This window comes from Helianthus annuus, chromosome 10 (genome assembly GCF_002127325.2).
Source record: "Helianthus annuus cultivar XRQ/B chromosome 10, HanXRQr2.0-SUNRISE, whole genome shotgun sequence".
Taxonomy (NCBI): domain Eukaryota; kingdom Viridiplantae; phylum Streptophyta; class Magnoliopsida; order Asterales; family Asteraceae; genus Helianthus; species Helianthus annuus.
The window spans coordinates 165,334,911-165,347,175 of NC_035442.2; the positions used below are offsets into that span (position 1 = coordinate 165,334,911).

A 12,265-nucleotide genomic window follows, 5' to 3' on the forward strand; every position below is an offset into this window, starting at 1 on the left:
AAGCTCAATGTTGTAAATTTTTTGTTCTGCTGTTTTGGTGCTTAGGTTGCCTTTAGCAGACCTTTTAATTGTGTTGTTTGCTTGATGTTTTTTTGGGCTAATACTCAAAATCTGAAAAAAGGGCCTAAATTAATTTTTCCAAAATTGTATGATTCTAAAGTAATGATGCTATTAGATAGAATATATTAGAGTGAAAATGTGATTATAAGCTCACCAAAGTAACACTTTTGAACGAGACATTACGAGAACTTTTTTGAACATGGTATCTACAATTTATTGTAATTATCTGTCATAATTATTTTCTCAAAACTAGGCGAGGGATGCCATCCCAGGGCGGTGCTGAAGATGGGGGGACAATGTTCCTGGTGTTACGATTGTGCCACATCACCTTTCCATCCCGACTCTTCTTTGTTTTTCCCCCACTTCGGCACCACACTCCCAACCACCATCTCTCTCTCTTTGTGTCTCTCACACACACCTCATTGTCGATCACTACCTCATCAGTCCTCACCAATTCTAATTCAATTGTCGATACCACATCCACCATCCTTAGGAGTCGTGATTAAAACTTGGTTTTATTTTATATTCATTGTACTTTTATAAATAAATTATCAATAATATATAATACCGCATTAGGTGTTTATTTTTTATTTTTTCTATACCGCTTTATACTTGTTAGCAAAAACATAAATTATTCACACTTTTAAATAAAGACAGATTCTTTATGGGTTGCATCCAAAAACAAAATTCCTATGTGGGTTTTTTATCAAGAAACAATATAAAGGTTTAAAGTTATTGAATAGCACTCAGCTAGCGTAAATGAAGGAAAGAGTAAAAGAGTAATGATGATTTGAGTGTTGAAGTTGGTGAGTCATTCATTGTATGTGCAAAGTGTAGTATCAACTCACAATCAATCAAATCTAGCATGTTTCAACAATACCTTACTTCAACATCAAGTAATTTCATCCAATATTCTATGGCTTTCACACCAATCATTCATTAAAGACCACATATCTAATTAAGTTTTGTTTTTTTTATCTTCTTCTCCAAGATAAGACATTAGTACAAGACATGTTGACACAAATTTGAACTCAAAGGTTTACAACACACCATTCATTGTTTGTCACTTTCTTTAATAAATATATCAAAATCAATCTTAACAAAACAAACAAAAAAACAAGCAGTCTCATCAATCTATGGATTCTACAAGCATTTATTCCATTCAACTCAACCGATTGAAAGACTTCGTATCGTTCTAACAGAAACACGTGTACGCCATGTGAGTCTTCTTTGATACGTATCGCGAAAGATAGTTCCCGATATTAGCAGAACCAGAAGCAGAATCATCAGGAACCACTATTTTCGTCTTCCCTAAACCTATTCTTTTACCCGCAACATTTGCATAAAACAACCCTGAAATCGCGGGTACAAACACATCACTCTCTGAACATACGTAAAAGTCGATCACCTTTTCGTATTCTGAAGAATCTGATCCCAAAAACTTTTCCTTCTTTGCCATTGGCATGATCCCTTCCTGTAAAAACATTTATAAAAAATATCTTTTAATATATTTGTTATTTAAAATTTAAAATCGGCAGCTAATCTATTTAGAGTAAAATGCCTTTTTCGTCCCTAAGGTTTGGCCAGTTTTGCGGCTTTTTTCCAAAGGTTTGTTTTTCAGCATTTGGATGCAAAAGGTTTGAAATCTTGCCATTTTCATCCGGCTCATTAACTACATCCATTTTTCTCCGTTAATTCAGGGGTATTTTCGTCCTTTTTGTTAACTTAAAGGGCAATTCGGTCTTTTTCACTTTATGTGCAAGCATTTAGAATAATGTGAAAAAGACCAAATTGCGCTTTAAGTTAACATAAAAGACGGAAATAGCCCTGACTTAAAGAAGATAAATGGATGGAGTTAACAAGCCGTATGAAAATGGCAAGATTTAAACCTTATGGATCCAGATGCGGAAAAACAAACCTTTGGACGAAAGTAGCAAAACTGGCCAAACTTTAGGGACGAAAATGGCATTTTACTCATCTATTTACTAGTTATTACCTTTGTGTAACTCTTTGGGAACAAATCTTTTATTGTATCCAAATTGCTATCCCACCTTGACTGTGTCAAATAAATAGCACTGTTTTTGTCAAACCCTAACTTCTTCAAAAACAATGCAATCTCTTGTGGGCCATAGCATTTTTTTGAACCTTGGCAACCCTTTTGTTCCAACATATCGAGCCTCAAGTCGACTGCAACAAACTCGCTGTCTGAATTGCGGCTCAAGGTTTTGAGCCGCGAAATCATCGAGTCAACCACTTCACGAACCTCGGGCTGCAGCTCAAGTGTTCCAAACATGGCCAAACATCCCACGGAATTTCTTTCCTCGGGTTCAGGTGTACGCGTCTTTTTCATGTTTACGGAAGGGAAGTAAGTTGCCAACCTTACGTTTCCTTTGGTTTTAAACACGGGTTCGATTTCACTTGCAATGTAATCTTCGGTTACTCGATTTGGGATTCTCAAAACAGCAAGATTTTTAGTTGATAATTCGGCAGGCTGAGTTTTTGCTACTTTTACCACTCCTTCTAAACTACTTACAAACTTCTCAATGTCGTAAATATCTTCAAAATTCCTGGAACACACAAACAATTCCACTTTTAAATATATGTGCATATGTATTACTTTTCTGTATCGCGTGTGACCGACAAAAAGCGTAATAATCTGATGTGACTAACCTCCGATCACCAGGTTCGCTTCCCCTAATGTCTGGAATCACAAGTGTTGCCTTTAGGTATCTTGCCACTATTACTGCATCTGTAATCTGTTTACAATCACAACCAATGGTTAAGATTAGATCAAACACAAATTAAAACGAAACTATTGCAATACATGATTCATGTCTCTTTCTAAACCTGAGAAACATGATATTCAGGTCCATTGGTTAATGAGAAAGTGACATATCCTTTGGTCTCTTCTGGTTCTTCTGCTTGCCAAATTGATAGCAAATCAAGTTAGAGATACATGTGAAACATGAAAAAATGTAATAGAGATCTGTAGATCAATCTAATGTGTAGCACAGCACCGACCTAAAATTGATTTTGACCAGCAAGGCCTGAGGATATTGCCTTCCTCCTTAACTTGACCGTCGCTATTGACTGCAAAGTTCTTCTCTAAATCTGTGTTATCGTCGAAACTTTGAGTCGATCCGGCGTGATTGACCTATACGGAATGTAATTCATGTTACAATTTAGTAGCAGCTACTTAATGGAAATTAACTAACTACTGTGTGTAATCCAGTGATTAGTGATCGAATCCGATATACTGAATGCAATTTCTGTTATAAATTAGCAGAATAGCAGTTACTTAATGCAAATTAACTAACTACTATATGTAATCCAGTGATTAGTACAAATTAGCAGAATAGCAGTTACTTAATGCGAATTAACTAACTACTGTGTGTAATCCAGTGATTAGTAATCAAATCCGATAAATCGAATGTAATTCGTGTTACAAATTAGCAAAATAGCAGCTACTTAATGCAAATTCACTAACTAGTGTCTGTAATCCAGTGATTAGTAATCAAATCCAATAAATCTAATGTAATTCATGTTACAAATTAGCAAAACTAGCAGCTACTACATAATGCAAATTCACTAACTACGGTCTGTAATCCACTGATTCGTAACCTAATCCGATATACTGAATCTAATTCATGTTACAAATTAGCAGAATAACAGCTACTTAATCCAAATTAACTAAATCCTCTGTGTAATCCAGTGATTCGCAATCGAATTCAACACAACAGCTACTTAATCCAAATAAACTAATAACGGTGTATAATCGAGTGATTAGTAACCGAATCCAATACAATTGAAGCAAAATGAATCCGTTTACGGTTGAATATATGCAATATGCAATGATAATTGAACAAAACAACGAATAACAACAAGTGCGTAATGAATGATGAAGAAAGAAACATACGTGATGAGAAATCGGAGCATCAAAGTGCTCACGCTTCACCATGTTTCCAAGCATTACAAACATGGTGACTGTAAGCACACCTGCAACTATCTGCCTTGGATCTATCCCCATTTTTTCTCAGATCTACAATAACGGTTACTAATAATATACAAACATACAAACAAAGAAAGGATAGAAATGCAGGTTGATCCTTGGTTTGGTTTCATATAGGAGAAAGAGTAGTAGATTTATAAATGAAAACGATTGCAGAAGTTCACATGGGTCAATCACTCCACTGAAATTGCATGTCATGCCCTCAGTTTTATTGTGAAGATGTAAATTGGTACCATAACTTTTTTAATTGTGACATTTTGGGTTCTAAAATATATTTTGTGTGGTGTCCCAAACAACTTTTTTTCAAGGATTATTCTATTTATACCTGACTTTTTGCTATTTATACAAAGTGATGTGATATTAATAAATTTAAATTTGTGTTTTTATTTTATAACTTCTGATATATAATGTTTTATTAAAAAACGAATACGGTTTTGTGATGTGCTTATTTTTATCACGTTTTGGTATAAATTGTATAAAAACGGAATATAAGATTTTATAACGAATCATAAAACGTCATATTTGATACGGCTTCGTTTTTTTTATAAAATTTACATCAAGACGTAGATAAAAGTAAGTACATCGCAAAATCATATTCGTTTTTTTGAAAAAACAATATATAGCGGAAGTTATAAAAGAAAAACACAAATTTGAATTTATTAATGTCATATCACTTGATATGAATAGTAAAAAGTTAGGTGTAAATAGTAGCTATAATTTTTTTTAATTACATTGTTGGATGAATATGAAACACTTTTTTTTTCCAGAGGGATAAGATAAGTACAGTAGTATAGTACCATGAAATATTATTACACTTTCCCATTTTGAATTAAAAATTCGTTAAACATAATTTAGTTAATTAAAGTCAGTAAACTTGTTTAAATTTGATTTTGTTTTATATAAGTCGTTAAACTTGTTTAAAGTATACGTACTTATGAAAAACTTAAAATAATGACTTGTTATCACTTAAAGATATTAAAATTTAAAGAAATGTCACTCCAAATGTGTAAAAATACTAGCATGATTTTTTTAGCTGAATGTTCAATCAACATAGATCTATAGGACATGCACGAAGACATACTTCACAAGTAATGTATTTGTCAAATTCAATTTAGATTCGACTCTAGAAACGCTGCCAAATCTTTTTTTACACTTTTGAATTTGTTTTGTAACAAAGACAATATTTTTTAAAATGATAATTTGTATAGGGGTAAATATTACAAGTTTTAATGTGATTTTATGAAAAGGGGTATAAAAAGTAATAAGAAGGGTATATTTAGCCTACCCAAATATAAAATACCTGACATATACACATCCTGTTTTCTAGAATTAAATTTGACATTAACTAGTTGTTGTCTTATGTTATCAAATAAATTTGACATTTATTGATAACTCTTTTTATTTGAAAATGATAGTTATTGTCGATAAATACATTGTACAAGTTATATAGCGGCGGCTGAAATTGGAGGGGGTGTTTTGCTATTAAAGCAAAGTCTAAAGTGTGGGTGTGTGTTTGTTGGGCTACCGACACTCTTGAGTCATCAGTGCCTCCTAATTACACCTTGCTCTTTTTATATTTTTAATCGTTAAATTCCGTTTATTAATTGATACGTAGTTGGTAATTGATACGTAAGAGAGAGAAATGGTACTTTAGTCATAAGTTATTCGTCGTAGATCGTATGAGTAACGGTACTCATCTCTCATCAAATTAAAAAGAAAACATGAAAATATTAACTTGATTATCCGTTTATATTTAGACCATGTGTACTGAAAGGGGAAGATAATGCCCTTACCTTAGGGCATTTTACGTCATGTGACAGTCCAGTCAGCAAAGGGATATTATTGGGCGTTTTCTAAAATGGGTGTAGTGGAGATGGGACATTATTGGGGCATTAAATAAAATAAAGAAAAAAACACCTAAAAATCTTATTGGATAACAAGAAGGGAGATGAAAGATAATTGGACAAGGAGAAGGAGGCAAGGCGTGCTTCAAACCACGCCAAGGGGGCTTTTTTTGAATTTAAAAAAAAAAAAAACGCCGGGTGTAATGGTTATTGGGCGTTTTTAGGCGTTTTTTTTAATTTAAAAAAAACGCCCCACTACGGGGGGGTCTTATAACTTAGACGTGTGTAAATAATACAATCTAACCCCCGTTGGGAATCGAAGTAAGGACCTATTGGTCTCAAAACCTTATTACACCCCCAAGATGCCACTAGGCTATAAAGCCATGAGCGTACAAAATTAAAACACGCATGTATAAATTAGTTTGATGGATTTTTTTATGTAAATATTTTAAGGGACATTGGATTTAAAGAACACCAACTTGCAGCATTTGGTTGTTAACACTTTTAACTTATGAATTGTAACATGTCACTCCCAACTTTCAACCTATTTTTCTTTGACACTTTCAAACTAATTGAATCCTAACACAGTCAACTAACTGAGTAGAGGTTTAGTTAGTTTAGGAGTGTTAGGGTAGTCGGTATCATTGCGGTGAACCATTTGGGGAATGGTCTTCACCGATCGGTGATCGGTTGCTAGCCTCATTTCGGGGAGCGGGGAAGGGGTTAATTGGTGTATACTCACCGCTGCGGGAAGGTGAGGGAAGGAGGAGAGAGGGGCGTTTAATGGTGGGTCCCAACCCCTTTCAACCAATCACATTTTTAAAAAATTCTTTACTACTCTCCATGTGGTTATGTAACTTCAAACATTGAATAGAAACCAATTTAAATTAACAAGTTCGGTGCTTCTACTCCTGTCTTCTCAATAATATTCTACTGAACCGGTTATCTTGGGGCCAAAACTCCGTCAAACCTGCCGGATCCTGGAATCTCAATTGGTATCAGAGCTACGGTACCAATTCAATCGATCAAACAGTTGACTGAATCACCTACGCTCATGAATTTTGGATTTTTAGGGGGTTTTGACGTAAAACATCAAATTGGGTCAATTCACATATGGAATTTGAAATTGAAGACATGATTAAGTTCGTGATTGATTTTCGCACAATCCTGTGAAGTTTCATCATGAAATTCGCAAAAATAAAGATTTTGAATCGAAAAATGTGATTGAGAATGTTCTTGAGAAATCAGCTTCTATGGGACGGATGCGCAGGTTCGCACGAACCGGCAGTCTTAATTCGCACGAATTGGGCATTCGCTCTAAAATGTCATTTGATCCAAAATCAGCCCATTCGCACGAATGAGCAAATGCCTAAAAAAAGAAGGCATTTTTTCATCGCAATGACGTGATGAGTCTCCATAAAAAATTTGGTGATTGAAATTTTTTTCGAGTTTTAGCGACCAAGCTAGGTTGTTCGGGGACATCGTCCAGCGCTTCAGAGAGCAGATATGATGATGCGATCACAGATTGTGGAAATTAGTGGGGTAGTCATGATACTGGTGCAGAATGCTTATCAGCTGGGTTATCTGATTATTAATGGGCTGTAAAGTAAAATCCGCAATGATGAAAAACTGACGTTTGAGGGCCAAAATGTCATGTTTTCGGTATATTCAAGTTTTTCAAGAGAACAGAAAGAACTGAATTGCTCAATTTGAGGGGGAATTCAGTTATAAGACGTGAGAATTTGCAAGAGTGAGGGGGAATAAAAATTTCATAGAATATATTGAAATTCCAACAATTTTGAAATTCGTGACAATGCAACAGCATTAGGGTGGTTCCAACTTCAGATGGTCTGGGGATGCATAGGATCTGGATTTGTGAATTCGTGATCATAGGAAGTTCAGACTCTACAGATCAGGGTCAGATTGAAGTTTTAGGGTTTGAGTCCCGGGTCTTCGTCAAGCCGGTCAACAGGATTAGCATCAGGAGATGCATCTGTATTGTGGATACTTATAAGATATCACAACCTTGTGATAATCTAAAGTGTCAGAATGGTTAATCTTCGAGCAGAGGAATTGTTTTTCGGACTAACCGCAGGGGAATGATGATGTTTGTTGATTAAGTTGCTGCCGGAACTAGCGGAGAATATTATACATCTGTTATCGTGACTGAAGAGGAAGAATGTGAATCTGATCGTGGATGAAAGCTTATGAGATCTGAATGTGTTACCAGATGATTTGGTGAAGATTTGCTGATTGTGGAGATTACCGTTTACACTGATCAATTATTCATACGGGTGCTTAACGATGATTATGGAAAACGGGATTTCAGATTTTCGCGGGTAATCATAGATTTGAAGTTAACCAGTGTGGTGTTCGAAGTTTCTATCAATTGTCGGTTGGGTTTTTGAAGATTAGAGAATCGAGCAGGCAGAATGCGCGATTGAGCTGAAACGATATATCAAAAAGACAAAAACCGAACACGGAGGTGGTTAAAGCCGAAACAGAGAAGCTTCATTGATTAATTTCAAGTTGATGATTATTCGTGAAGATTGCAATTGAGTAAATCAGAGGAGGGGTCGTGAACTGTGCAAACAAAGACCTGAAGATTCATTTCAGGGGAAATTTGTACATAACGAAGATAATGCAAGCCCGAATCATCAATCAAGGGGGAAACGATTGAAGATTTCAAGATGTCTGATTGAAGTTGCATAATATTCAAAACACGGCTCTATGTTTTCAAAGACAAGATTCGACAGTGACGGCCAAGAGGGAATCTGTTGGTGCATATTTTGTATGTCCGCTACTATGCGAATAGGCTAGATAGAGCGTGTGTTGAATATTGTATAGATTAGTGTGAAATCGGATCGGTTTTGTAAAGTGAAAGCCAGTTCGTACGAATGGCACATTCGCATGAACTGGACATCACATTAGTCCGAGTCACATTCGCACGATTTCAAGGTTCAAGGTTCAGCCCGGATTGGTTTGGTGACAAACAAGTGATAGTTTTGCTTCTAAAATTCATTATTAGGTTATTGTGCTCACGGTCAAAGGAGGAGAGAAGAAGATGAACTTTATTTTAGTGATCAGATTCACATAAAACTTATACAAGCCGACTTGGTTCGATTCGAAAATTGTACAACCCGATTTTAATTAGGATTCGAGTTAAACTATTTAAACAACCATAAATTATGACTATCTTCATCTTAAGATAAGGATTTACCACTTAAAATACAAAGTAGAGCATGATTACATGGATATTTTAACTATGGGTGATATGAGTTTTGTGATACCTTTTTTTTAAATGAGAATATTTTGTGACGGGCTACCTACTTATAAGAAGTTTGGAGAAAGACAGCTTAACAACAAATAGATCATTCGAAAAACGAATGCCAAACTTAATATAAGAGATTTGTTAATTTGAGGTGTATTATTATTTTTCACTTTTTAAATGATGAGTTTTTGTTTGACCTTTTAAGGAATGCAAGATTGATATTTAATAAATATAGCAATTAAAAAACATAATAATAACATCTGAAAAGGATCCAAATATAAATTAATTTCATTGAATTCTCCCAAATATGCCAAAAATAAAAGTCTATGTTAAAACGAGAGTTGATATGTGGTCATGAACCACCTCTAATCTACCATTTAAAACCATTATTTTAATAGTATGATCATGACCTAAAATGATTTCTTGAAAAAATAAAAAGGAGGACCATGGTTGTCATAGTTTAATCCATACGAACCATGGTGGATCAGGCTAGGCTAGGGGTGGTGTAATCTTTCGTTAATGTTCCTAAGTGACGAATCATGTCCCAACAATGACCTCCACGTCCTTTAGCCAAAGTTACCTTCACCCTTTGACTTCTCCAAGACTTCGTCTTATTTCTTATTTTATCATTAATTAATTGATTAATTATATTTGACTAGGCATTACTTACGACTTATGAAGCACAAAATATGCCACAAATCAAGCAAGTTTGAATATTCCACTTCTACCTTCATTTTTTTAAGAGTAAATTACGTTTTTGGCCCCTGTGGTTATATCAGTTTTACTATATTGGCCCAAAATAAGATTTTTTAACAGTCTTGCCCCCATGGTCCTTATAACTAACATTTTTGGCCCCTAAAGCTAACCAAACCCTAACTGAGGTTAATTTAATTGTCACATGTTCTGCACATGATGTCTAAATTAGTAATTTTACCTCTCCTCCTTTATATCTCTATAAAATAAAACCCTAAACCCCTATTACTTTCACTTCATCTTCATCATTCAATCACCTTCTTCATCGATCTTTCAATCAAAACCCTAATTTCAGAGGTGACAAACATGGTGATATGCAGATGTGGGTTACCTTCAGTCCTTCGAACCTCCAATACTCAAGCGAATCCAGGAAGACGATTCCACTGCTGCCCGATTAGGGTAATTTTATCATTTTTTTATCCTTTCCATTCTACCAGATGTCCATGTTGTTAAGAAGATGGTTATACTGGGTATTTCAGGGTAGTCGAGGCTGTGGTTTTGTTGCTTGGGCTGACCCCCCTCCCCCCACATGTCCAAACTGTTCAGAAGTATCAGCAGAACTAGCGAGGATGATACGGATTAACGAAGATGCAAGAAAGACCATTGCTGAAAATAAGAGATTGAAAGTAGTAATTATGATGAGTTGGATGCTGTTTGTTATATATGTTTTGACCCATTAGTTAGAATCTTGTATTTTAGTATTTTGGATGTGTAATGTACTTATGTAATGTGTTGGAATGCAATGTTAATGTTGTTTGGCTATTTCAGATGCAATTTATTGTTGTTTGTTATATATGTTTTGACCCATTAAACAGCTGCAAGTTATACATGATTTGACCAAAAAAATATTGCACATAAACAAGTTGCAGCTGCAAGTTGTTTAATTGCAACTGCAGTTACAAAACCAATTGGACGAAAATGACCAAATTTATTCACCTGCACATAAACAAGTTGCAGCTGTTGAATTAAATACCAACCACCAACCATATGTAATAAACCAAACAACCATAGTTAAAACATCCTAAACCAAACAACCATAGTTAAAACATCCAAAAGGTAATAACATCCATAAGTGCCAGTATTTAAAGCATCTAAAACATCCAAAGTGGAAATCAACAAAATGACAGACCCATACAAAAGTAACCTAAAACTTAAACTTGTGATGCAGAATCTTCAAACCCAGCAAACTTCAGACCTCCCTTCTCCTTGCATCCTCTCATGTTGTGCCCCTTCTGTTTGCAAACCTTACAAGTGACAGACCCACCTTTCCTTGTAAGCTTCCCCTGTTTTTCAATGCTCTGTGAAATCACCTCAGCAGTCTTCTGTTTCTTCTCATAAATTTCCTCAGCACTCTTCTTCCTAGCCTTTTTAGGTCTGCCCACTTGGTTATGGTGTTTTGGTGGTAATAATGTAGTAGGGCAGTTTGTTGGTTCCCACATTTCCCTACCATTGATTGGATCAATGGTAAACTGGTAGACCTTTTTCCAGTTATCTAACCAATAAACCTCATCCACCCATGCTTCTGGAATATCAACTTCTATACCATACCTAACCATATCCCAATTTACAGCCACTGCATGCTTGCATGGCATGCCTGTAAGTTCCCACTTCCTGCAAGTGCATGACTTTGTGTTCATGTCCACTACACACTGATTATGACCCTCACCACTGACTTCATACTTGTTCTGGCCAGCATACACAACATTTAACTGAGATGCATCTTTCTTGATTTGGTCCAAGGTAATAGTGGCACCTGGGGTCAAAGGACCATCACATTTGTCCAACATCCTGCTGACCACACCTATTCTCCTCATCATGTACTCTCGGATGTATTCCAAACAAGTAATAATGGGCTTGTCTCTGCCTCTCACAAGTTGTTTGTTGAAACACTCACACAAGTTGTTAAGTAGAACATCACATTTGGCCCTCCCTACATTACATGTAACCAATAGTTAATACATAACCAACTGTTAATACATAACCAACTGTTAATACATAACCAACTGTTAAGACATAAAAACTGTTAAGGGATATAAATTTTTACCACTGAAATGGGATCTGGCCCAATGCTTTGGTGGGATTTGCTGCAGCCAGTTGTATAATCCCACATCCTTCTCTTTGATCTCATCCATGTACTTATTGAAGAAGGGTACTGTTGTAGCACTTGCACACTTCCATAACATGTCTTTGTAAAGGTCCCCTCTCCATTGGGACTTCATGTTTTCATGAATATGACGAAGACAGTACCTATGCTCTGCTACAGGAAACAGCCTATTGATTGCAGGTATCAGACCCTAAAAACATTTGCAAGTTATAATCACACATAAG

General features: G+C 35.5%; 1 protein-coding gene across 1 annotated transcript; it reads right to left on the bottom strand.

The window, feature by feature from the left end:
* Positions 1–1,036: 1,036 nt before the first annotated feature.
* On the bottom strand, positions 1,037–4,244 carry LOC110886390 (protein MANNAN SYNTHESIS-RELATED 2). The gene is made up of 6 exons (XM_022134177.2): positions 3,977–4,244; positions 3,082–3,214; positions 2,908–2,978; positions 2,731–2,816; positions 2,057–2,627; positions 1,037–1,534 (listed from the first exon to the last, which is right to left on the bottom strand). The coding sequence occupies exons 1-6, from the start codon at positions 4,085–4,087 to the stop codon at positions 1,256–1,258; spliced, it is 1,251 nt and encodes a 416-aa protein (XP_021989869.1). The 5' UTR covers positions 4,088–4,244; the 3' UTR covers positions 1,037–1,255.
* Between the last annotated feature and the right edge of the window lie 8,021 nt (positions 4,245–12,265).